Source organism: Dysidea avara, chromosome 1 (assembly GCF_963678975.1).
Source record: "Dysidea avara chromosome 1, odDysAvar1.4, whole genome shotgun sequence".
Lineage (NCBI taxonomy): Eukaryota > Metazoa > Porifera > Demospongiae > Dictyoceratida > Dysideidae > Dysidea > Dysidea avara.
In genome coordinates, this window is record NC_089272.1 from 59,824,382 (window position 1) to 59,850,523 (window position 26,142).

Genomic DNA, 26,142 nt, shown 5'->3' on the forward strand with positions numbered 1-26,142 from the left:
GAGTCAAATATATACTCTAAATTTGCTTTCAGGAATTTCCTTAAATTTTTTACCTATTATGCTCATGAGCGTTCCCATTGGGCTTTCATTATCCTGCTAGGTTAGCAACATTTCTTAGAACACTTTAATCAGTGAATGATTAGGAGTATTTCACCACAAAGTGACTGTTCTATTAGAGTATCGATATAACAAACTCGTACAATGCATTTTAGTGCTCTATTGCAGTTTGCAGCTTCCACTGACTGCTCTATTAGGGAGTATTGATGGAATTAAGCTGCATAGTTTGAAATATCCATCTAATATTATAGCATTATGCTGGTATAGCACTCCAGCCTATTATACTTTTTTATTGGACTAACATATTTGATGCAGACCTAGTAATTAAGTACTATGATGGATGTTCTTTTATACACCTCTAACAGTTTGTGTGTGTGTGGCGTGAGAGTGTGTGCGTGTGTGGGTGTGTGTGTGTGTGCGTGCGTGTGTGTGTGGTATCTCATAGGAGGCTGTACCATTATCATTTTAAAGGTGAAGGTTTAAGCACTAAAGTCCCACAGGTGGATCGCATGCGCTTGCATGCACACACACACACACACACACACACACACACACACACACACACACACACACACACACACACACACACACACACACACACACACACACACACACACACACACACTCAATGTACATGCACACGTACACATGCACGCAATAAGCACAGTCCATGATTGCCACATACACTGAACCACTAGCACACTACTGAGATGGTATGTACTGTACATGTTAGCTCCTGAAGTGGATTTTTCTCCAGAGAAATAGCATTTTAGCCAACCAGATGAAAAAAGGTATCAGGAGCAAACATGTGTGGTTTGCCAAAAACAAAGTTTGAGAAAAGATTGTAACAGATTATCGTAAGTGTACTTTGAAGAAATGAAACTTATAAGTAATGTGTAAGAAGGTAAACAAAATAATTCTGTATAGTCAAGCAGTACAGTCAAACCTCTCTAATCTGATGCTCAATGGGAGCCATGAATTTTGCTGGATTAAGGAGGTTGTTGGATTATCAAGTCACCTCTGTAATCTGACATTGTACAATATCTGGAATTATGTCGGATTATGCAGTAAATTACAGGTAAATGGATCACGCAAGGTTTTAAAACATTAATTAATTTTAGATTTTGCAAATATTACTACTTTTTTTCTTACAAATTATTTTCTGTGGTTGCTTTTAATGCTGCTATTATTCTCTGTCGGATTACAAAGCTCAAAAACAATATCTAGGGAATGTTGTGTCGGATTACGGAATACAGGGATGTCAGATTATAGAGCTTGTTTTCTATACAAAAGCATTGGTAAATGACATTTTGGTTGGATTAGAGAGGATTCTGGATTACGCAGGTGCTGGATTAGAGAGGTTCTACTGTACTAAAAATAGGCTAAATTTCAAGAACTTGTGTAAGTCTTTTCTGGAATGCCTAATAGGGGATTCCACGAATTTACTAGAAGCCGCATACTAACCCGCATACGTTAAAAATTTTCCCGGTTGAGCCGACTGGGCATCCAAAAATTTCTGCGAATATTTTAGAGACCGTCTTTACAGAAGGTTTCAAGAATAATTTGATGCTCTGGGATGGTAAGTAGTGAAATTAAAGAACACTTGTCGAAAAATCTTGAAGGATAGTTGATAAGAAGGTATGCTAAAATAGCCTTAATTTGCGAGAAGCCTTGGTTCGAAAGCCGTGATTTGTTCTACAAATCGTAGTTTCACAGCTATAATCTGGAAATTCCTTACACAGTACCCCTATGAACCTGTCAACAATATATGTGTGTTTTGGCCCATTAGCATTGCTCACTTTCGAGATGTTAACGCTACGCCCCATACTATAACTGGGATTGGTCCTGAAACGTGGGAAGTTGCTCATAGCATGTCGAAAATGAGCAATGCTAATGGGCCAAAACACACATATATTGTTGACAGGTTCATAGGGGTACTGTGTAAGGAATTTCCAGATTGTAGCTGTGAAACTACGACTTGCAGAACAAATCACAGCTTTTGAACAAAGGTTTCTCGCAAATTAAGGCTATTTTAGCATACCTTCTTATCAACTTTCCTTCAAGATTTTCAACAAGTACTCTTTAATCTCACTACTTACCATCCCAGAACATTAAATTATTCTTAAGACCTTCTGTAAAGACGGTTTCTAAAATATTCACGGAAATTTTTGGACGCCCAGTCTGCTCAACCGGGAAAATTTTTAATGTATGTGGGTTAGTATGCGGCTTCTAGTAAATTCGTGGAATCCCCTATACTTGAAGCATTCAATCAAGTGCAAATACACTTGTGGCAAGACTTGGGCAAGTGAAGGATAGTCACACAATGACTTGATATATAACACATGGTATTTAAAGGACTTCACTTGCATGCACACTTAAAACTTGAGGGCCACCAACATGTGTCACTTTGTGTACCTCTGGGCAGTGTGTATTTTTTGGGCACACTGTGACAGTACCGAAATTCGAAAATTATGGGTTCTAAGCTCGACCTCGCGAGTCCAGTAACCACTGTGCTACCACTGCTAGCTCCTGAATTTGTGCCCACTTTAAATGCAAAAACAGTGACCTAACCTATATTAAACTGGACCCAAACCCTAACTTTAGACTACTAGAATTGTGAGAATTCATTCCATAGACAGTAGAGGGCACGATAGCATCCTCAATATATGCAGTGACCGGCTTTACGAAAACCGGTCTTATCGCCGAAAATAAAATTGTTCAGTATGGCTAAAACAATTATATAAATGGATTTTGAGTTTATTGTACAGACAGAAAGACATACCCTTGCTGCATCTACTTCAAAAGTTATGAAGCGATCTTTAATCCAACCCAACTGTCCGTGTCATAAACGGACCTCTCAAATTGGCGATTTGTGATAACATCTGCCATTCTTAGCGGGCTCTTCTAGCAAAGCGCTGGACATGGATAGGGTTCTATCTGCTCTAAACTTTCTAAAGGGTGAAGAGGTAAACCATACCCAACCACAGTGATTCTAATGAAGTTGAGGCGCTTATTACGGACTATTTTAATGATGGGCCAAGTGATGATGACGATCCGTGATGACGAATAAGCCACAAGAATGCAGGTTGGCTTTAAAGGAATGTACAACAATCATAAACACATACAATCATTAAAAATACATAGGGTAGTCATGTCAGTCTCTAGTTGCAGTGATGTTGATGACTATCAAGATGAAGGTGGTCACATAGTTTTCTGGAATGGAAAATAGAAATGGCACTTTAATTAATGTATTTTTGTAGCACTAATTGACGTACAGGGAATGCAGAATTCTTTGGCTGATCCTCAGTCTCTGTCCATTGATTCTCCATCTCAGTCCCCTGATACTCAGTATCATCCTACATTAGCTGTGTTGAAACAGCAACCACGGAGTTGGCTATGACATCATCTACGGTATGTGCATCCCCATCTAACAGTGGTCCATCAGCAACAGCCAAAACAGCTACAGACAAGGCAAAAGAGATTGCCAGATTGAAACGATGAGAGTCTAGAGCAGGCAGTAGAACTAGAAAAATGTGTGAAATTTGTAGAAACTACATGTGGATGTACCTTAGCTGATGGAAAGCCTTGTAGCACTTTGATTCCACTGCAGTACTATGTGGAATACAGGTCTCTGGTTTTCTTCTTAAGCCGAGATACAGTTGGACATGGTCCTTTTGGGAAATGTAGCCTCCAACATTCGTGAAGATGACGATGTTGGCACACACAGTGAGCACAAACCTGCCAAAAGGATGAGGACATACATGGACTACAAAGCACAAGGGGTAGATGGTATGGAGAAAAAAACATTTATTACCTTTCTGCATGACATTAACCATCACAAGGTGCAAGCCATGAAGGAACACTTCTCGGAGAATGGCCTTACTATAAGAACACACGGCAACTCTCTCAAGCGTCCACACAATGCCCTCACATTTGGAACAATTCTGTATCTTCTTAAGTTTATTCAGAATTATGCTGAGCAGAATGCCATCTTACTCCCCAGCCGTATGATTCAAAAGAGATGATGTCAAAGTGTTGCCAACTTCTGACAACAAGAGGGTACAGAATAATAATAATCATGTATTACAAGTAATTCTGATCTGTGTAATAGGCATAAGTTGAATAAATTTCCACACCATAACATTATTGTAAAATGTACCTTCATAAGACGCCAAATTGGTTACTTGAGATACTCAGATTTTGACGACTCTAATAAGAGTGCACTGTAAATTAAAATTGAAATTATTGGAATACTAAGGATACGTACATACTGTATCTTCTCCCTCTGTAGAAAATTTGGACATGCTACCAGGAGTGCTGCAGCAAAGCTGGAGTAACTTAATTATGTAGCTTATCAAACGTTTTGTACATACTGGAGGAAGTAGTTGCCACACATTGTGATAGGAAGACCAAGGAGTGACCTGTGCTGGACATGCCAGCAAAACAGTACATCTATTATGAGACTGGCTAACACATCGGATCACCAGAAACAGAAGGTATGTATCTGTCTGTTACAGAATATCACCCCAATAAAGATAATGACAATATAGTAACGTATTTGTAAATCTGGCTTCCTTACATGATCTAATTTCCCATGTCAGTAAACTTCTTCCTTATCTCCACATGTACTCTATGTGTTCTTAGTCATGTATCTCTGAAAAAAATTGTTTGTTAGTAAGTACACAACTAGTAAGCACTCTTACCATGACATACTGTACATTAATAGACCACTGATGCAGCAAAAACCCACTTGGAAGCAGTAGCTGTTGAGAGGAGCTGTAATTGTGATACTTGAAAGGCAAACCAGGAGAAGTTGAAAGCCGCCTTCACAAATTCAGATGGAGTGCTAGAGCCTCCTTCATCATCATCACATACAACACCATAAACTGGAAATGCATTACAGCTTTGATATGGCTCAACAGGTACATGCACTGTAACGTACACTTTTGTACAAATACTATGTTATGTCATATTTAATAGGTTCACTACCCAAGCGACCCTTTACAACCTGTCCCTATATACTTTTTAACTCCAAGAAAGTGTGGAGTCTTTGAAGTATGTCGTGAAGTCATTCCAAGTCAAGTAAGTCAAGTATGTATGTACATGTTTAAAGTACTATGTTACTATGGTAATCCCTTACAATATAGATGATGTACTTGATAGATGAAGCTTGCAATGTTGGAAAGGGAGCCAATTCTATCATCTCCATGCTTCACCACTTTGAAGGTCACTGCCTAGGAGAGACATCTGTACATTTACATGCAGATAACTGCACCGGCCAAAATAAGAACTGGTTTATGATGTATTATTTGATGTGGTGATACATGACTGGGTTACACGATCACATCACAATATCATTCTTCTTAGTGGGACACACCAAGTTTGCACCAGACTGGTGCTTTGGCTTACTGAAACAAAGTTTTTGTTGGAGGGGACTTAGATGACATTGCCAATTGTGTAGCCCTGTCATCATTCGTTAAATATACCTCAACTTGTTGGATTACTCGATGGGACAATGTTCGTTCCAACTTATGATTGGAGCAGCATTTTTGAAGAAAAAACTGAAAGACTGCTTTAAAGGGTATTGCACACCTCCATCACTTCTGGTTTTCCAAACTTCACTATGGAAAGGTATTTGTTAAGGAAGCCAGCAATTGTAATGAATGAAAGATCAACCTGTTGAAAGAAGTATCTTGGCAACCATCCTCTCAGCAGTTGCCTTCACTATAGATTCCAAATTGATTGTTACAAGAATGACAGCAATATCTTTATGATAATATCTGGGAGTTTGGTCCTGAGCAAAAAAAGGATATTGTATATTCTAGGCCTTTGAGCATTTAAACACAAAACTGGTTATATAATATTTAACATTCTATTTTACACCTTATCACTGTAATTAGCTAACACAATGTATAAATAAATTGTGATTCCCAGTTGTAGTATGTGTTAGTGTGTGTGTTACTCTGTGTAGTGTGTGTATGTACATGTGTGTGTGTGTGTGCTACTCTGTGTGTGTTTGTGTGCATGTAGTGTGCGCATGTGTGTGTGTGCGTGCATAGTGTGTGTGTTTGTGTGTACATGAGTATCAACTGCTTGCAAGTGCAACATCATGAAACATACAACACAGGTCACCAGCTAGGATATAGCTTATACAACATGGATAGACTTACGATAGCAGATTATCAGTTTCTGCTTTACTAATACTTGTACCCCACACTGATGCATTGCTGCTGCATTCTGATTGGTGGGAACAATAGCCCCTCCTCCTTGCAATTCTTAAAAAGTGTCATATTGGTCTTGCAGGTGAGGTGGAACAGAGAATGGAACGTCATCATTCCATGGGTTGTCTGGATGAAAACAATTGAAAAAAAATCTGTAACTGTATTGGAAATGGTTTACATATTGACTTGGTGTTGAACAACCTGTCAGTTCCATTCCTGTGTGAGAAAAACATGTGATTCAATTTATGGTTTACATTGATGGTGTTACTATGATTACCAAAAAGGAACCACACATACAAAATTTACACACACTGATACCATCACAAAGCAAAAACAAAGCCAACAGCAAATATGCAAAAAACCAGCTATTGCAACCTAGTATATCAGCAATGAGTTTTCTGTGTACCACTCAGGCACTTGAGCCTTATGTTTGCAAATCCTCCTGGGATATCCCACAGGATAACTATCCAGGTATCATGGTGGGAGGTGGTGGAACCCAAAATTCCACAATGACCTACAAACAAGATGAGGACAGTTGGGTATTTGCTTCCCCAGGTATCCAATAATGTTACAGCTGGGTGGGCTGCTTCCCAGTTGACTCCAGGCCCACAGGTTCCCAATGTACAGCTGGGTAGACTGGAGAAATGTGAGTAAAGTTTCTTGCAACTGTCATCTGCATGTTGTCTCGCCGCGTTAGAGAACAATGTAAAATTCTATCAGAACTTACCAGTTGTATGCAATCAAGCTATGCATTGATTGTTCGTTAATAGTATTTTTGAGGCAAAAAACCAATTGCTACCATTGAAAACATGTTTTGTGATTGTGCACAACTAAAGAAAAACTGGGGAAAGTTACTTTGCTGAGTGAGCTACTTACAATAATATAGTGGGAATATTGAAGGGAATAAGGTTAACTCTGTGGTACAAACCCAGCTGGTGTTTAAATGAAGTGGAATATCAGTTTGCTTCCCAGTAATTGATATTCAGGGCACACATTTAATCATAATTTCCATAGTAACTAGATTGACTGCAGAGACACTTCTTATACTGTACTTCATTTATATATGTAACAGGTGGAACAAAGCTGAAAACGAAGTGAAATGGCAACAAAACTTTCTAGTAAGGGTGTTGTTACGCCTGTCCAGCACCATTTTTCCTTTGATGCAGTATGAGCTAGCCCACCAGTCACATGAGTGAGTTCTTTCTCATATGAATAATTTTGCCCTGGGGGTCCTACTTTATTAATGTATACTTTCCTAAAAGAATTACTGTACATGTACAAGTAGTTGGATAGGGAAACCTTCTAAAATCAGGAGAAAAACTACCAGACACATTCTTGTTCATGTGGGTGCTGTTGCCTTGTGAGTCCTACTACTTTTCAAACCAGAAATATGGTAGGGAAGCCTTTTAAAACCAGGAAGTAAACCAGTAGGGGAATCTTCTAAAATCAGGAATATAATGTAATAATTGTGTACCAGCAACTATAGCCACACAATACATGCAACAAAAATTAATAATCTTATAGTACTAGTTCTTCATCATTGGTAACTGGACTCTCATCACTGTAGCCAACTAAGATACCATGAAGTGTGATTATATTTACCTGCAATATGTAAGACTTCTGTATACCCAGGCGTTACCTTATGAATACTGTTTAAAATTCATCCATATAAGGTAGTGTTATATTATGATATGTGTGCCTTCTAACATTTAATAGTAACAAGTTTTATACTAGACAGATGCAAACAGCATCGTGGGGCGAGCCTGAACATATTTAATGGGAGTATGCATAGCAGCAATAGTGGTCATATACAAATCTGATAACACAACGTAAAGCATAAGCAAGCAAACAAAATTATTATGTAGAAAAATCAATGTTATTGTTGTGTGACTGATTCATTATTTTACATACTAATTCTGCCTTCTCTGCTGCAAGATTGTGTCCCTTTGCCGAGCATATCTTGTTCTGAGTATTCTCTGTTTCTCCTTCGTCTTTCTTCAGCTTCTTCTGGTGTTTCTCGGTCCCTTCTCAATCTGTACAGCTGTCTCCTTCTTCTAAGCCGTTCTTCTGCATTCATTTAGCCAACCTTAGGTGATTTTCATATTCACGCGCTGATACATGTGTTTCATACGCTGTAATCTACGTCGTATATTTCTCCGTGACATGGTCGATGAGACGAACATATATGGAAGTGCTGTAATCTACTTCGTATATTTCTCCGTGACATGGTCGATGAGACGAACATATATGGAAGTGCTGTAATCTACGTCGTATATTTCTCCGTGACATGGTCGATGAGACGAACATATATGGAAGTGCTGTAATCTACATCGTATATTTCTCCGTGGCATGGTCGATGAGACAAAAATGTATGGAAGTGCTGTGATTTACGCCGTTTATTTCATGGTAAGTCCATTTATTTCAGGGTCTCTTTCCGATTTCTTCTGTAGTTTTTTGGGCATGGTCGCTGAGACGAAAGTTACGTGGGTGACTCGCTAGTGTGGGGCTCACTCAGGCTCGCCCCAATTATTACCATAAGAGGAGATGAGACAGTGTTTTCAGAAGGGGCAAAGTCAATTCAGTGAGTGGACAGGAGGGTGGAGGGTGAGGGACAAAATGAAACATCCAGTAGATGTTCTAAATTTCCTTATCAGTATATAGCAATTATCAACTCCTACATGTTATGACTGTATCTTCTACATACCTCACCAAGCACCTCTCACACAAGAGCAATGTTTATCATTTACACTATTATAAATTGTACTCTATAGAGTAATGCTCACTAGTTCAGTTAGTTTGCTATACTATTGAAAATGTTGGTTGTATGCTACTTTGTTATTGTGATCTTAACTAAGGAACTGGTGATGGCTACTAACCAGTGTGAAGATTATCACTTTCAATCTCCGTTCCACCCTGGTGACTCTTGTGAGGACATTTACAATATGAATCGTGAGAGTCAGGACAAGTCAGGGTATTATTGGATACTAGATGGGCCCACCAAGGTATATTGTGGGATGAATTATACTGGATCATCCTGTGAGGACATCTACAACAATAATCCTGAAACTGGTGACAAGTCAGGTTACTACCGTATTAATGACAATCAATGGACATATTGTAACATGACAGAAATTACAACCACTACTGGAGACTTGATCACCACATGTGCTGGTGTGGGAGGAGGATGGAGAAGAATTGCCCATATCAATATCAATGCAGGAAGTGACTGTCCCAATGGATGGCGTAAAGACACTTACTCTGGTGTTAGTTTCTGTCGTGTAGTCAGTGACAATTATCAAACTTGTTCTTCTGCCTACTTCTCCACTAATGGAACAAGTTACCAGAGGGTGTGTGGTAGAGCAAGAGGATATCAGAAGGAATACCAACTTGGTTTCTATTCTTATCACAGTGCTGGTCAAACAACAATTGATGGCTACTATGGTGATGGTCTACTGATCACCTATGGTAGTCCTCGTCAACACATTTGGAGTTATATCATTGGACTATTTGATAATAATACTCATAGTCATAACTGTCCATGTGCTGGTGGAGGAGTATCCCCTCCTCCTTTTGTGGGTACTAACTATTACTGTGAATCAGGAGCTGCTGATGTTACCAATTACTCTGCCTATTACTTCAATGACCCATTGTGGGACAGATCTGGTTGCATCACTAGTAATTGTTGTGATACCCCTACCCAACCATGGTTTTATCGTGAGTTGTCCGGAACAACTACAAACGATATAGAAGCTAGATTATGTACATGGTATAACTTTGTTAATGGATCTCCTTTGATTGATCAACTGGAGCTCTACATTCAGTAAAACTAACAGTTGTTGTTGTATTAGCTAACTTTTATTTTTATACTTACTGGAGTGATTCTAGTCATCTTGTAACCACACACATCCACACTTGTAACCTTTGTTAGATGTTAGGTGTATCATTCAATTTCATTATTGTTTATAATAATTTGATATAATGTACATACGAAACTTTCAGACCTTACTGATAATAAGCAAATTTGTGGGAAAATTGGTAAAGCAAGAGGAATATGGATATCAGAAGGGAGACACAGAAGGGAGTCTTTTCACATGTTGCTGAATTGTATGCACATCTATAAAATGCTATTTATACAGCCAATTGCATTCACACTTCCTTTATGCAACCATATACTACAGGGCAGTTCTAGGTATTACAGCCTTCCCACATCACAAGTATTACTTGCTAACCACTAAGGCTATGATCTTGATTTTTTCACTGTTTGCCATCACTTTAGTCCATAAAATGCTTTTTAACACACTCCATACGTACAGTCTACTTATAACCTGTGCTAGAAGATGTTAGGTGTATCATTCAATTTCACTATTGTTTTACACATTAACGTAAATCTGAAACTTTCAGGCTTCACTTATGATACAGAAATTTGTGGGAAAATAGGTTAAGCAAGTGCTAGGATATCAGAAGGGAGACACTCTGACTCTCTGCACATGTTGCTGAATTGTATGCACATCTATAACATGCTATTCATACAGCCAATTATATTCACACTTCCTTTATGACTACAGGGCAGTTCTATGTAGGTATTGTGGCCTTCCCACATCACAAGTGTAACTCAATAGCCACTAAGGCTACAATCTTGATTTTTCACTTTTCGTCATCACTTTAGTTCATAAGATGTTGTATAGCATACTCCATACGTACAGTGCATGCTTCATGGACTTGTGGTCCATTTATCTTTGCTGACAGTGCAAGGTATTGATTCATTATGGTATCACAATTTAGCTAAGGGGCATGTTTACAGTGTGCTCTGATCATTAAGACCATGTTCTGATAATTTATGGCACATGATTGGTCCATGTGATCATTATACTAGATGAATAAAAAAATTTTAAATTTTAAAATGGGAATAGGGATCGCTGAAAAAAGCCACAAAACAAGAAGGGATTGCTGGGGTGGTAGTGTAAACCACAAATCCCTATTTTGACTCTCTGTCATAAATCTTTAGTTACATGCTCTGTCATTTTGAAGTGAGTCAAAATAGGGATTTGTGGTTCACATTACCACCCCAGCGATCCCTTCTTGTTTTGTGGCTTTTTTCAGCGATCCCTATTCCCATTTTAAAATTTCCAATTTTTTATTCATCTAGTTTGTGTACTTTTCATTAATCCATATATGCATTATGAAGAAGATTATTGTGAATAGTGTAATTTTGCATTCTGCATAGTAACGCCATCAACGTTTCAGTACAAACATGAAACTGATCAAATTGCAATGTGCATACAGACTGAGAGTCTCCCAATATGAGTTACAATTTACATTACTGGTGACTTTAATAGCTGTCAAATTCAGTGCAAGGATTGTTGTTATACACTTGACTGCATTATTAGAGTATTTACATGACTGCTCTATTAATGTATTTAATCTGGATAACTCGCCCACGTACAATAATCACAGAGCGAAATAAACCACCTTGCAACAAAGTCATCAACCCAGATTAAGCTTCCTGGCCTATACTGAGTTTAATAAAGACACATTCTATTAGCCACAAGCAGCACACACCAGAAAAATTAATTTTGAGCGTGTTCTTGTATGGTTTCTCGAGCGTAATGGCATTTAAGCAAGAATAAACGGCCCGGTTTGGGCTGTTGCCATCCAAAAACGAAATCAAAAATAGGTTATGGACACGCACAATGATCCGTTCAGTAAGCCTTGCTACTTTTTATCACAGGATTTTCCTTGTAAACTTCGCTATGCCTGTGAAAGAATAATAATTATACAACCAAGTATTAAGAATAATACGAAATGCGGTTAAAATTACGTAATTAATAATAAATGAATAAATAAATAATGTTTGAGAAAACTACGAGGCCTAGAGACATGAACTAAGTGGGGATAGATTCGCCTGTGAATGAAGGCACAACCGTATAATAAGTATGCCTGTTCGTGCTGATGACTTTACCGTACGTGTAATTCTATATAACAACGTTGAAACCGGGTCACTACTGCTGACCCGGATGACCCACTGACCCGGATGACCCACTGACCCGGATGACCCACTGACCCGGATGTGACCCGGATAAATTAGAGCCGAGACGTGTTTCGGCTGGTCTCGAGCGAGCGAATGAGTCTACATTTTGAACGTTCGATTCGTGTTGAGTAAATATTGCAACTTCAGGCTAGCTGTAGGTTGAAGACCAAAAAAAAAAAAAAAAAAAGGCCTTCACCTAACTGACAATAGCTACCCCTCACCATAGATACCCTCAGTTTCGTGCTACATACTACACTTACTAACAAATGGGCGTGGCTGAGTGCATGTTGGTAATGCGATAAGTGGGCGTGGCTCACGAAAGAGCCACGCGATAGCGTTTATAAGTTTCCATGCCGTCAAACGAACAATTTTGTTTCTCACGTGATCCAATGCGGGTCAGACCCGGATAAATTGTAAACCGGGTCAGACCCGGATGACCCGACCCGGTTTCAACGCTGCTATATAACACCCAGCACCACACCGTTGTTTAATTACAGATTGCTCGAAGGAGTAGATTAGTAAACATCTGCAGAGTGACTACAACAGAGCCAGAGACCACCTTACACGTAAACAATAACATTACAAGTTTGTTTAAATGTTTGTAACTGTGTATTTTGTATGCAGGATATGCGCTCCAGGCGTCATGCAGTGAACAACCAACTGATGACCAGTTGGGATACCAGCTGATACACTCAAACAACCAGGAACAACAAGGTAATGAGTAATGTATACATCTTCATCCTTCATCTGGCTTACTAGTGGCTGGAATTCCACTCGGCTTAACTACTACTCTACTGTGAGTCTGTAATAGCTAAACAAGAAGCCGATACAGTGCTGCATATACAACAATGTGTAACTATCTCCTGTATGTTGTGCATGGCTGTATGCATAATATTATAGACTGTGATCACTGTGCCAATGCCATACCTCTGATATACTGGCACATCACCAGTGGCCTCTAGTTACAACAGAGTCTGTTGTGCCATATTGGCTTGATCGGGATCAATTGCTAATTGTGCCTTCACCATATCCCTTGTTCTGCATAGCCTCACTTCACTGCTGAGTCATCTTCAGAGATATGTCACACCTACAATATATAGTTACTTTCAATATAGCTAACTTAACTTGGTTTTTGTGTAGGTTGTGTTTAGTATTGTGGTTTTCTGATGCTCCCTTTCCTGTGTAGGTATGCATATGTATCATTTCCACTGGTACACACACACTGCTCTGAGTGCTGCCTATGGCACTGTTTACACTTGCCCAATGGGTAGGTTGCAACGTTGGTGTATGTACTTGGTTGTATGTGACGCGGTCCTAGTAATAATAATATTATGAATAATAATAATATGAACAAATGGGCATATTTCAGTTTTGTCTGAAATACACATACTAGCTGTTTCCTTTTCACTTGATACTTACTAGTGGGCCTATACTCATTGCAAAGAACCACCAGAGGGTTGTTTTGAGTTGAAGGATGCTTTTCAAGGTGGTTTTTAGGTGTGTGTTCTATTAGTATTTTTGCAAAAAAAAACATAGGCGATAACTATTATGAACCCACTTTCGTGGTTCATGATATGTGCAGCTACACATATCCACTCCATTTACAGTTGCTAAAGTATTTGAAGATTTTGCTCAAATGTACTATATGAATAATAAACCAATAAACCATGTATGTGATCATGTCAGTTCCAATTAGCTATATACATATCATTGTAGAGCTTTAACAACAAACAAGTTATCAAACACAATGTTTGGAAAATTGACTACCATCTTATAAGATATGAATCTTGTTACACAAATAGAACCAGGTGTCTACTGTATGTGTGTTAACTAATCCGAGGAGTGTTGCAAGGTATATAGGAAATTGAAGTATAAAACTTTTGTACACAATGAGAGCTAATTACTACAATGATTAAAAATGTATCTGTAAGGTTGTTGGCCATCCACCATTTGTGTTGAATCAAAACATACACCATATGGAAGGCCAAATACACATGATTGATATACTATGTGATTACATGTGATTACAGAAACATGGTAGCATGTTCAACACACACTCACACATCTACAATCATGTGCATACACACACATACTTGTCAGTCATACATACAAATGAACACACATTACACATGTATATAAAAACACACACACACAAACACATATGTACACACAAAAGCAAAAGCAAAGCAAAGCCTTCAGCTACTGCTAAGTGGTCATGCTGCCCAGTGGCCAGCATGGGTCACCTGTGTGCTACTCAGGTGCTATGAGTCAGCGCAGGCATGCACTCCTGGGGCAGGACTAGTAACCCGCAGGAGGTTGTACCATGTCTCATAGTTGAAGGTGTGGGCCACCTGGACCTTCACTGCTATATGAGACATGGACAGTTGAGCATTTGCTTCCCCAGTTTACACCAGGTACCCATTGATGTTACAGCTGGATGGGCTACTTCCCCAGTTGGCACCAGGCCACCAGGTCCCCATTTTAACAGCTGGGTAGACTGGAGCAAGTTTCTAGCTCAAGGAAACAACAAAACCAAAGTGGCCCAGCTAGGAATCGAACCTGGAACCTTTCGATTACCAGGAGGACACCCTAACCACTTGGCTATGCTGCCCCAACACACACACACAAGTAATGAACGTACATTCCAAGATGCCAGAAACACACACATACAGTACACACACATACGTACCATATACAGTTAAAGTGATGGAGGATTCAGCAAATCCGACGATATTCCTAGCCACACACATGTAGAAATCCTGGTCGCCACAACTGGTGCAAAAGTGAGATAACCTGATCCAACAACACAACTACCCTGAGTGGTGACTGCTACATCATTTAGTTCCCTGTGTGAGTTACAATGAGAACATATGAACTATACTATATCACAATCCATAACTGACTAGAGACCAGAAGAGGTTGGTTATGTGTCATCAAACATCTCAAATAAATATTGTCCTGACAAGTATTCTTGTGACCCGGTCTGACAAAACCCGGCATATCGCCAAACAATAAGTTTTCACTACGATTAAAACAAATTTTGGGGCAAGCTGAGATTATTACATAGACATAAAGACGTACCTTTCCTCCGTTGTCTTAAAAAGTTTCAGCACGATCCGCCATTCTTTAATCGAGTTATTAAGCTTTCTTTCAACCTCTGTAGCTTCTTGCTGTATATGAAACTCGGAGCTCAACAAATGCACTGAAATAGTCCGATTTATCACAACACCTGCCTTTCTCAGCGAGCTATTAGATCTAGAAACGCACGATTATGTCTAACACTGCGAGAGTTCTCTCTGCTCTTAATTTCCTCACAGGAGAAGGGTGAACTATTACCCTGACGGCTGTTATGGAAGCGCCATTGAGGCGCTTATTACAGATTACTTCAATGAAGCGGCACTTTGTGATGACGAATGCAATGAGGAATGTGACAGCAGGAATGAAGGTAAATTCATAGTTTAATCAGAAATACAATTAAGCAATGTGATATTACAGTACGTTAATATACAGTATTATTGTAGGTCCACAAGAGATAACAACAGATTGTGGGATTACAAATGAAGGTACAATACTGGCAATGAAATGATTTTTTTTATTGATTTTTTTTTATGATAGACAATATGCTCCATCAGTTCTTGGTGATGCCAATGACAATGGTGACGTTCCTGATGAAGGTATACTGTTTCTCTGTGTGTGTTGACACAAAATGTCATAACAAATTTTTACAGCTCTTGTAGAAGTACCATCATTGCCGGATCCATTTAATGACATTGAGTTAACACTCCAGGCACCCACTATTGCTTCCTCGGACACTGTGCATACTCCCACAAACATCTACCGCATGCTCATCCACTGAGCCTACGCCAAGGTAGTCAGCCATCCACAAGGTATTTCTTGCTAGACAGAAGAAATGGGAAAATGAACAGGCATCAGAGTCATCCAAGTGTGAACAATTCATACTTAAAACTTGTGGGTGTAAGATAGTCGATGGAAAACCATGTAGTAGCTTGTTTTCAGAGGACTACATAATCGATACCAGAGCAAAGTGCTTCTTCTTGTACAGGGATCAGCTAGACATGGTATTGTTGGGGTCTGTGGCTAGTAATATCTGCGTTGATGATGACGTAGGAATCCGGAGTGGGCACTATTGCAAGCCTGCAAAACGGCAAAGGACCAGCATTGATTATGCACACAAAGGATACAATGTATGCAGGAACATGTTTACCTTTTTACATGGGGTCAGCCATCACAAACTCCATGCCATCAAGGATCATTTTCTTGAAGATGGAATAACCCCAAGAGAGCATGGCAACAGTGGCAGGCAGCCAAAGCATTCCCTTAGTTTTACAAGGATTCTGGGGATCGTTCAATTCATTCAGAATTATGCTGAGCAGCATGCTATTCTTCTCCCTGGGTGGATCCCTGGATTTAAGTGGGATGATGTGAAGGTACTGCTGTCCTCCGACACCAAGAAGGTATTCCTATATAAAATAGTCTAAGTAAAATTGCTTCTGTTACAATACTAGCTTGCTGAACAATTTTCTTTCTCTGAGCATACCTCACAAAATTTTAGCCAGTTATACTAGTGCCACACCGTGTACTTTGTTAAACAGATTGTACAATTTGTATCTTCTCTCTCTCTCTTTCTCTCTCTCTCACTCACACACATATGCACGCATGCGTGCACGCGCGCACACACACACACACCATATAGCATATAGGCTCCTTAGTCTTGATCTTACATTCTATTGTTTTCAGAAAACTTGGGACTGTTACATCAACTGCTGTGAGACTACCAGAGCTTCGGATATTATGCAACCAGTATCCTATAGAACATTCTGTAGGTATTGGAAGTCCCAACTCTCACACATTGTAATTGGGATGCCACGCAGTGATCTCTGTTGGACCTGCCAGCAAAACAGCATGGAAATAATGAAGATTTGCAAACAGTTCAGACCGTCAAAAAGAGAAGGTACATATGCACATCACACACAAATAACACACACACAAAGACCAATTTCCTACTTTTGATATTCTATTCTTTTGATATTAATGATATTCTGTTCACAGATCATTGATGAAGCCAAGGTCTACCTGGAGACAGTAACAATGGAGAGGTCTTTGTATTGGAATGCCTGCAAATCTAGCAGAGACACACTGAAGGCAGTCTTCACTGCACAAGACTTGTTCCAGCCTCCATCACCGTCCTCATATTCACCACCTAAGAGCCATGAGATGACAGTGTATTATAGTTTTGACATGGCACAACATGTGAAATGTGTGATAATTATACATACACTACACTTTACTACTAATAGGTTCACTATCCCAGTGATCCACTCCAGCCGGGACTGATTTACTTTTTGACACCACATAAATGTGGCATCTTTGGTGTATACTGTGAGGCTATACCCCGACAGTCAAGCAGAAGTGAAGTTTTTAACACAATACACACTTTACCTTTCAGGTGACATACTTGATTGATGAGGCAGTTAACGTCGGGAAGGGTGCTAACTATTATTTCTATGCTTCATCACTTCTTAGAAACACATGGGCTAGGGGAGACTTCTGTACATCTACACACAGATAACTGTACAGGACAGAACAACAATAGGTACATGATGTACTACTTAATGTGGAGAGTTCTTACCGGATTGCATGAGGAGGTCAAGATATCATTTTTGCCAGTTGGCCACACCAAATTTGCACCTGATTGGTGTTTTGGTTTTATGAAACAGCGTTCTTGTAGAACAAAGATTGTGGACCTTGATGACATTGCCAACTGTGTCACTCTTTCTTCATCAGTGAATGTGCCTCAGCTAGTTGGCTTGCTAGATGGCTCCACATTTGTCTCCACCTACAATTGGAGTGAGCGTTTTGCACAACACACTATTAAAACAGCATTGAAGGGCATCACTTAGATGCACCATTTTCGATTCACTTTAGCTCACCTGGTGCAGTATTTGTTAAGTCAGCAGGGTCAGCAGCAGAAAGAAAAATCAACTTGCTCAAGGATGATTCCTGGGCACCATCTGCTGACCAGTTTCCGCCTGTCATAGTACCAGTGGGACTTTCCGCAGAGCACAAGCAGTATTTATTTGACAAAATTAGAGAATTTTAGTGTATGCTCACAACCTATATAAAAATGTGTACACATTATATATCAGCATGGCATTTCAAAATAACAGTTAATTGTATTACATGTATCTATTTACTTTACCAGTTGAACATACAAGGAGTACAAGATATTTATCTACTACTAGCATGACAGAACAATGGGCATTATTATGAAGTTGTTACAAGATTTCAGCAAAGTTTGCCCTCTGTACTATTCACTACTTTCAATAGTAACAATGATTAATAGTGGCTTTAGATACATTGGGTCTCCTACCGCCAGAGCAAACACGTAAACGGTACAAAATGTACGAGTTTTGTTCATACACAGTTAATCATCCATGGAGGAAGCTAAATAACATTTCTTACCAAGTAATCTTTCTTGCTCGATCTTTCTGTTACGCATTTTACTGGCCATGCACATTTGGGATGATACTGTAGTACTTCACTACCACTTGTGCACGATCTCAATAAATTACTGGAGTTTAACTAATAAGCAGAACTTGAGAATTGTCTCGATTTGTCAACATGAGGTATTCGATAGTAAACGGAAATTAGTAATGATTAATGTTTTCAATGTTTGCAAGAAACGGCTGATTTCTTGTTTGGCGAACTACATGAGAATGAGATGCAGGATGATGCTGAAACTTTGCACGCAGGTACTATACATTGTATTAAATAGTATTAAGTGAAAAAACTGGTTTGTGAAATTTGGGCAATAAGCCCGGTTTTGTCAGACCAGGTCATATTTGTGAATTGTCTCAGAAACCTTACAATTGTTCTAACAGCTACTCCTACACAATGTGATTGCTTTCTAAACTAACACAAAATGAGCTTTAACACCTGGTAAGATGGTTGGCTGTAAAGTCTCCTTGGAAAATAGGGCTCACATCAAATTAGCAGCAAAATTGGCCCTAGATGAGCTGTTGGCATGAACTTTTGTCAAATAAACTGGATTCAGTAGCTCAGAATATGAAACTAATGAGCCATTGGTCTATACGGATGGGATAGTCCATTTCAGTAATGTCACTGCCATTTGCTTCACTCCATACGGGACTGTTATATGACTAAAAAACTGTCATCATAAGGATAATTAAATTCCAGTGATTGGTTCTGTTCAAATGTGACTCGTACAGATTAGGTGGCTGCTTGTAAAATTGAGACTAAAACCTGTTGTAATCAATTTCATTGGTGGCAGTCATAGATGACGGTTGGAAGGAAATTGGCTCTTCAGGGTGTAGCTGCTCATTGTATGATGGTTCAAATGTGGGAAATGGTGTCCTTCTAATTTTCATTGGAGGTTGGCTGTACCTACTCAGGTCTTGTTCACTACAATCAGAAGTAATTCCATGCCTGTAGTTGGTTCCACCATACATGCTGCTGGATGACATGAAGGAAGGATCTTTATAACCAGTACCTGTGGGTAGTTCGGTCCCTGTAAAGATACTGGCATCAATATCAGCATTACAAGGTGTCTGAACAGTATTACTGTAGCTTTGTGTATCAACTTCTGGCATGGTGGAGTTGGATGCAGTTTTTACAACATCTAGTATCCTTTTCTCCAAATCATGAAAACCGGCTTTCATTATACTTTTCATTGTCTCTACTTGTGATCTTAACTAAATGACAACAAAAAGTAATATGTTTATACGTAAGTTTTTGCACTGCAGCACTTACTAACCTCAAACAACTGTTCCTTAATGGAGTCATCACCTTCAAGACCAACTTCATACAACACAACACAAAATATAATTATTGTCTACAATGCACTTGTATGTATATATATAATGATGTATAAGGTACACACATTTTAAACATATTCCAGTACAAAATTGCTGACCTCTTGCTGAGATTTGCCACTGGGTGAACCCAGTTCTAAGGTGAAATTGGCATCTGAGTTACTAGCTGGTTTCTACAGTAAAAACAAGGAAAAATATGCAGTTAGAAGAAATTACACAACACTTTTAAATATGTTTTACCAGCTTGCCTCACATCCTTAACAAATAAATATATCCACTATGGGATGTGCACCCTAAATTTCTGACAGGCTAATAAGTTGGCAACAAGCAAAACTAAATGAGTTAGTGAAGTTTTAATCTTGCTATTGTAGTCGCAAAGGTTGTATACAATCACTCGACTGTACTGGAAACTGTTCACACATTTGCTTGTTATACATGGTGAGACCACCTTTTTCTATTGCACTTAAAAGAAAGCAGTCAGTCTAGTCACATGAGACCATGATGGATCTGTCAACATTGCTCAGCTGCTGCTATGTACTGGCTACCAATGGAGGGAGGAATATAATAGGAGACAATTAAACTTCAGGTGCTAAATTTTGCTGACTTGGAAGCTTATAACCCATGTTGGAAATTTATTCAGAATTTTCTTTGATGTCTGAGGCTTAATAAAATATGCTTACTATTAGCTTACTGTCCTGGACAAGACAGGTACTGAAACATTAATGTCACAGTATAATACAGGCACTATTATTAGTGAAAGGAGAATCTCAATACTAGCAGCTACTGTTTGCTACTTCTTTTGCTGTATCTTCACTTGCTACTGCTAGAAGGAACCAACAGATTTTTTCTCAAGCCAGTTGGAGAGTACACAAATATTGCTTGGTAATGATATACGAGGTTTTGTATTTTTTGTAGCTACTATTTAATATCCAAGCTTGTTTATTACAATTATAAATACACTGTGCAGAAAAATGACAAGCTACTTAATTTCATTTGTCACAAGGTAGACACAGGCCACACAAGGTGAAGCATTGATTGAACAGGGAAGCCATGAGAAACATGAAACCGCAAGCTTTTACAGCCATGAATTGAAGTGACAAAGTTTTTTTATTTATTTATTTATTAATGCTTTACAGCACAAGTGCTGAAGGTCTGTAGGACACCTGGTCCTACAGCCTGCTCAAAGACTTTAGCTATAAGGTGTGTTTGAAAAGTTGGAGAAAGGAGAAAAAATCCATGACTGGACCTAGGTAGCCTCAAACCTGCAGCCATCCGATTTATGCTCAAACGCTTACAGGAGTCTACCAGGTGGTCAGGATGTTTTCTCCTTGTTATTTTCATGTAACTGTATCCATAGGAATTCTAGAGAGTAACTCATTATCTCAAAGTACCCCAAGTAGGACCAAATGGACACTAGTTTATTTAGTTTGTTACAGTAATGCTGAAGCTCTAGCGGTTTAATGGAACACTGCAAACTAATGTGAGCCAAAACATACTACCCATAAAACTTAACAGATTATTATAGGCAACTTACCTATAGACTCTGTTTAGGTCTTTTTCTGTAGTGTTTAGGTAAAATAACTTTTATATACAACAGTGTTTACGTAGCTTAATTACACACATCAAGGATCTGGTTCATTCAGTTTGACAGTTTGTTATATCAGCACAGCTACAATTGAGCTTGCAAGTACACAGCTAGGCACATAGAATTGCTTGTTATGTAGCTGGAGTAACTCAACTTAAGTTACACATCACAAACAACTACTAATCATAAATGACACAGCTACATCACGTTAAAGTAGTACCATTTATCACAGCCTTGAGACAGCAGGTCACTAAGTGATCAAGTCTCTAAATGAAATTTTACATCAGGTTAGTATTGCCACGATATATCGATACATCGATAGTATCGATATAACAAGGTGGTGATATGATATGATATACCAATCAGTTATATCGATGGTTGCGCAATAGTGGCACTGCTTAGTGTAATGATGTGGGGGAGGCCAGACATATGGTATTTGGCATTTAATTAAGTGTGTAGTGCAGTGTGGTGTAGTGTGGTAAATAAGCCAATCCCAAAGTAAACTGGGAGATTTTAAGGTTTCTATGTAGTACCAGCCACTTGTCTCAACTGTAAACCAGTAGCATTTAAAACCTGATAAACAAGAGTAGCTTTTGCTTGTGGTATACATTTAAACTTACAATGAATATGTTTGTCTTGCAAATGTTATAGTTAGTTCTATATCGTGATATATGTTCATATCGTGATATGTGACTGAATTTGACAAAACAAGGCTTCGACGCACAAAGCTTTGTTAGGAGATATGACGATTTTAAGGAATCATTGTGTAATAACTTCCCAGTGCCTACAACTGTGCAAACAAAATTTGCACCAATTGTTCATCTGTTCACTAGCTATCACTGAGTGGGTGTGTACATTTCTGATACCCAAAATTTGCCCTGTTTTGAGCAGCTTTTTTCGAGCGGGTAATAATATCAGAGGTGGAAGTAATAGGGTGGGAGGGTGGGAGTGGACGGTGGTCTTAATATACGGGTATAAAATGAAGTAAGAAGGCGATTGGAGTCCAGAGGCCAAGTTTGGGCTCTCCATGGCCCTCCATGGCCCTCAAATTACTCCAATTTGACTGAGAACACTATTGGCGAGCTATCTGTGAAGTCCCAGCTCACTACACACCATTATCACAAAGCCATGGCCATTTAATGGTGCCAATCTCACACTCGTGGCTTTGACAGGGTCGGAAGAAAGCTGCTACAGAAACCAGACTTGTCAGTGCTGATGGAAGTACAGTGTGAAATATGATAGTGTGTTAGACCAGCAATCCATTTCTGGTAAAATCGTAAGTTTAATTTTGTGTGCATGGAAGCCTTGTTATGTGAAATCCGGTCACATATAAACCTTGGTGATATATGATATACAGATTTTGTATATCATGGCAGCACTACATCAGGTCTCTAAGTGTATTGGTAACCTCTAAATTTGTCTACTTAGAACACAAATTTATCCACTCTACTTTTAAATGCTTCAAAACTTTGTAAACTATGACAATGAGGCATGAGCAGCTCATTGTCAGCAACCACCAGGAACAGCTTTTAGTGTTTAGCTGTAAACAACCCACAGGACAGCTACAGCTGCTTGTCACCACTAATCAACAAGCAACAGCTTATCAACAGAAAAAGAAACCTGCTTTTTACTCATTGGTTTAGGGGATGACTGAGCAAATGCCATAAACAACACAGAGCTATTACAAGTTTAAAACTCTGCACACTTACTAAAACAATATCAGTTAATAGATATCGAACTCATTTTGGTAATGATACTTAATTTTAATTTGAAAAGCACAGTAGGCTGTTACAGTAGCAAATGACATTACAGACCATTCGGTGGCTTCAAAACCGATGGACTATAGCTGTCATGATGTTACCAGAAAAAAGCAGAACACCAAAATAGGACGTAATCTACGTATGTAGGGTCAGTATATTTTCTGTGTATATTAACACACCTTCCAGGTTGGTTTACCCCTTGATATAGATACTTCAGTGTTCTCCTTTATCACCTACAGGTAGCATCAGACAACTCCAGTTAAAGTGATGTGTGTCTGGTAAGGATTGTTTACCCATACAGGGATTGTTTACTCATACAGTGATTATTTACCTACACAGGGATTGTTTACCCATACAGGGAATGTACACAGAAACATGGCAATTGCAAATGTAATAGTGTGTTTACACTAGTAGCTCCAGCTCAGTACGGTACAGCACAGTACGGTATGCTACGTTTTAAGTGCGTGTTTTCATTGGTAAGGAAATAACCATGCTGGGAAAGTTTATACATAAGCACGTGATGGCTAAAGTATCGTCCTACGAGAGGCCCTCGCCATTTTCAAGCTCGTTAAAAGGTGTGGCTGTTGTACAAGTTACCAGCAATCCGTTTGAGGGACAATATCAGCGGCTACTGCTCAATAAACTGCTCATTTCAAGTCAAACATGGTAACTGGACGTTGTTTCACATTTGGCCATGGTAGAAGCCACTGCATTTGCGTACAGCAGTCAAGGATATACTAAGGTTTGTTTCAATTTGTCTACCGTGCCGTGCCATATCGAGCCAGCACAGTTGAAGTAGCAGGGCCGGGCGAGCCCAGCACGTAATGGTTTGGCTCGGATCGATACCCATTTACACAAGCAAATTAAGTGTACCGTGCCGTGCTGTATTGTGCCGTACCGTGCCCAACTGCTAGTGTAAACGCACTATAAATGCAATGAATAACAATAATGTAGAAATGTACCACAACAAAGCTAAAATGTTACAGCAACAAAAAGGAACACACCTTCTTTGATTTTTTGGGCTTGTTGATAATATGGTCTGAATTACTACTGGTGTTTGAATGTTTCCTTTTCTTTGCCATTGGCTCATGCACTTCACCTTCTTCCATGATTTGAATATCTGGCTCTATAATCCCATCATCAACCTTAGCTGCTCCATTAATTACACTCAGTAGTTTTTGCTTTCTTTTGTTTGGCTTCACTTGATTTCCTTCTTGTTTTGTCCACAGTATTCTGATGTTTATAGACTTCTTTATAACTACCTGAATAAAATACACACTACTGAATTTTACTATACCATGAATAGCTAAATGTCACTCCACACAATTAGCATACAATTTCTAGGGCACAGAGAAATGTGTTATAGTCTCCGTTGCTATTGTAGTGGAGACATTCCATGCCATTGATTGGTTAAATGTGTTGTTTAACATCAAGAACAATTCCACGTTTCCAGCATACACAATTGATACAATACGTGCACATTTTTGTATATTGTATAGCCAACTGCACGTACCACTAAACACTATTTTCCCATCATATTGATTACCACCAGACCAATTTACTGAGTAGTGGTTCTCCACATCCAAGTCACCCACAGGAACACTAAGCTGTTCGCAGTTTCGCTAAATAATAGATGTTGACTAGTCGTCAAACTCGACAAGCACATATTCTTTTGCTACAGAAAGCAAAGGTACACCAACATGACACAGCACAAAGCTTTGATACTATGACATTCAGAACAGTTACATTGTAAAAAAATGCTAAAATTTATGTATATTGCAAATGCATTGCAAATGAAAAGAAGCTAAACTTATATTGTAAATGAAGTGCTAAAGCTATTCAATGGCTTTCAGGCTTAGAGATAATGTGTGATTTAGAAGTTTAGCTACTTGATACCTCGATAAATTGAAGCTGATTTGTTGTGAGGAAGATCCTTAATGAAATGCTAGCTATTGAGTGGGCATGAATGTCCAGATGTACTGTATGGAGGTGTGTATAACTACCCCAAACTGACACCCAGTCTTTATATACACATGAGCAGCTAAAGTCTTATAAAAAGTCAAGAGGATTTCAATCAAGTTGTAAACGGATGGGTGAGTGCATTGATAGTGTATGCACAGTCAGTAGATCCATAGTTCTTGTTTACAGCACTTGTAAAAGCCTCATTCTTAAAGCCTTTCCTTACCCTGAAGGTATGGGGTTTCGGTTAAGGTCATCATTATTAAATTCCTTGTTTCCCGTCACCACCCACATCAATTTTTAGGTAGCCACACCAAATTTTAATTATTTGATTATAGATCACATGTATTTCATGATAGAAGGAGGCACAGAGTGACTAAGCTTTAAGGTAAATGCATTAGCTGTGTATATAAACATAGCAGAAGGGTAGAAGACCCTCCATTCTTGTTCAGCCAGGTACATGGGTGTACAGTCCTGCATGCAGCTGCCTTCAAGATTGAGATACTCTAATAGAGCAATCAGAGACTGAAATAACAAGAGTCCAGTGTATAATCAATCCCACCTGCATCAGTTTTTGTTCCATTGGGTGACGGGGAAACAAGCAATATAATAATGATGGCCTACACAGTGGCAGGTTTCGAAGTGTCCCCTTTTCTGAAATTAGCAAAATAGATTTCAC

The 26,142-nt window shown here is 39.0% G+C and overlaps 2 protein-coding genes and 2 long non-coding RNA genes across 53 annotated transcripts; 3 read left to right on the forward strand and 1 right to left on the reverse strand.

The window, feature by feature from the left end:
• Positions 1 to 3,124: 3,124 nt before the first annotated feature.
• On the reverse strand, positions 3,125 to 25,252 carry LOC136238693 (uncharacterized). 50 transcript variants are annotated; one of them, XM_066029325.1, is made up of 27 exons: positions 24,509 to 25,248; positions 23,684 to 23,737; positions 20,260 to 20,332; positions 20,102 to 20,148; positions 19,910 to 20,039; positions 18,258 to 19,855; positions 17,957 to 18,163; positions 17,767 to 17,896; positions 17,332 to 17,527; positions 17,049 to 17,213; positions 16,532 to 16,787; positions 15,388 to 16,461; positions 14,996 to 15,152; positions 13,234 to 13,393; positions 6,457 to 6,494; positions 6,228 to 6,404; positions 5,734 to 5,851; positions 5,544 to 5,678; positions 4,761 to 5,291; positions 4,637 to 4,711; positions 4,325 to 4,565; positions 4,217 to 4,266; positions 3,989 to 4,102; positions 3,872 to 3,939; positions 3,625 to 3,795; positions 3,333 to 3,580; positions 3,125 to 3,270 (listed from the first exon to the last, which is right to left on the reverse strand). In XM_066029325.1, exons 1-6 carry the CDS (start codon positions 24,611 to 24,613, stop codon positions 19,584 to 19,586), a joined length of 681 nt encoding a protein of 226 aa, XP_065885397.1. In that variant the 5' UTR covers positions 24,614 to 25,248; the 3' UTR covers positions 3,125 to 3,270; positions 3,333 to 3,580; positions 3,625 to 3,795; positions 3,872 to 3,939; positions 3,989 to 4,102; positions 4,217 to 4,266; positions 4,325 to 4,565; positions 4,637 to 4,711; positions 4,761 to 5,291; positions 5,544 to 5,678; positions 5,734 to 5,851; positions 6,228 to 6,404; positions 6,457 to 6,494; positions 13,234 to 13,393; positions 14,996 to 15,152; positions 15,388 to 16,461; positions 16,532 to 16,787; positions 17,049 to 17,213; positions 17,332 to 17,527; positions 17,767 to 17,896; positions 17,957 to 18,163; positions 18,258 to 19,583. The 50 variants fall into 50 exon arrangements, with proteins under 50 accessions (XP_065885397.1, XP_065885352.1, XP_065885345.1 ...); XM_066029280.1 differs by lacking the exon at positions 13,234 to 13,393 and having other exon boundaries at positions 6,228 to 6,494; positions 18,258 to 18,441; positions 19,264 to 19,855; XM_066029273.1 differs by lacking the exon at positions 13,234 to 13,393 and having other exon boundaries at positions 6,228 to 6,494; positions 18,258 to 18,441; positions 18,790 to 19,855.
• LOC136238681 (uncharacterized) lies at positions 9,048 to 10,261 on the forward strand. Its single transcript, XM_066029247.1, has one exon. It carries the CDS (start codon positions 9,092 to 9,094, stop codon positions 10,100 to 10,102), a length of 1,011 nt encoding a protein of 336 aa, XP_065885319.1. The 5' UTR covers positions 9,048 to 9,091; the 3' UTR covers positions 10,103 to 10,261.
• Positions 12,739 to 13,254, forward strand: LOC136238921 (uncharacterized). The gene is made up of 3 exons (XR_010693270.1): positions 12,739 to 12,872; positions 12,931 to 13,020; positions 13,066 to 13,254. It is a non-coding gene; the product is annotated as an uncharacterized lncRNA (long non-coding RNA).
• On the forward strand, positions 15,490 to 20,764 carry LOC136238920 (uncharacterized). The gene is made up of 6 exons (XR_010693269.1): positions 15,490 to 15,869; positions 15,922 to 15,980; positions 16,035 to 16,781; positions 17,065 to 17,278; positions 17,377 to 17,577; positions 17,625 to 20,764. It is a non-coding gene; the product is annotated as an uncharacterized lncRNA (long non-coding RNA).
• Positions 25,253 to 26,142: the final 890 nt, after the last annotated feature.

What these genes read in the sequence shown, in the direction of transcription:
- LOC136238681 (XM_066029247.1), top strand. Translation starts at nt 9,092, where the DNA reads ATGTTGGTTGTATGCTACTTTGTTATTGTGATCTTAACTAAGGAACTG.
- LOC136238693 (XM_066029280.1), bottom strand. Translation starts at nt 24,613, where the DNA reads ATGGAAGAAGGTGAAGTGCATGAGCCAATGGCAAAGAAAAGGAAACAT. An exon ending in TGGCAAATCTCAGCAAGAGG is followed by an intron (nt 20,149 to 20,259) that starts TCAGCAATTTTG and finishes TTGTGTTGTATG; the next exon opens with AAGTTGGTCTTGAAGGTGAT. An exon ending in AGTTGATACACAAAGCTACA is followed by an intron (nt 19,856 to 19,909) that starts GTAATACTGTTC and finishes GTATCTTTACAG; the next exon opens with GGACCGAACTACCCACAGGT.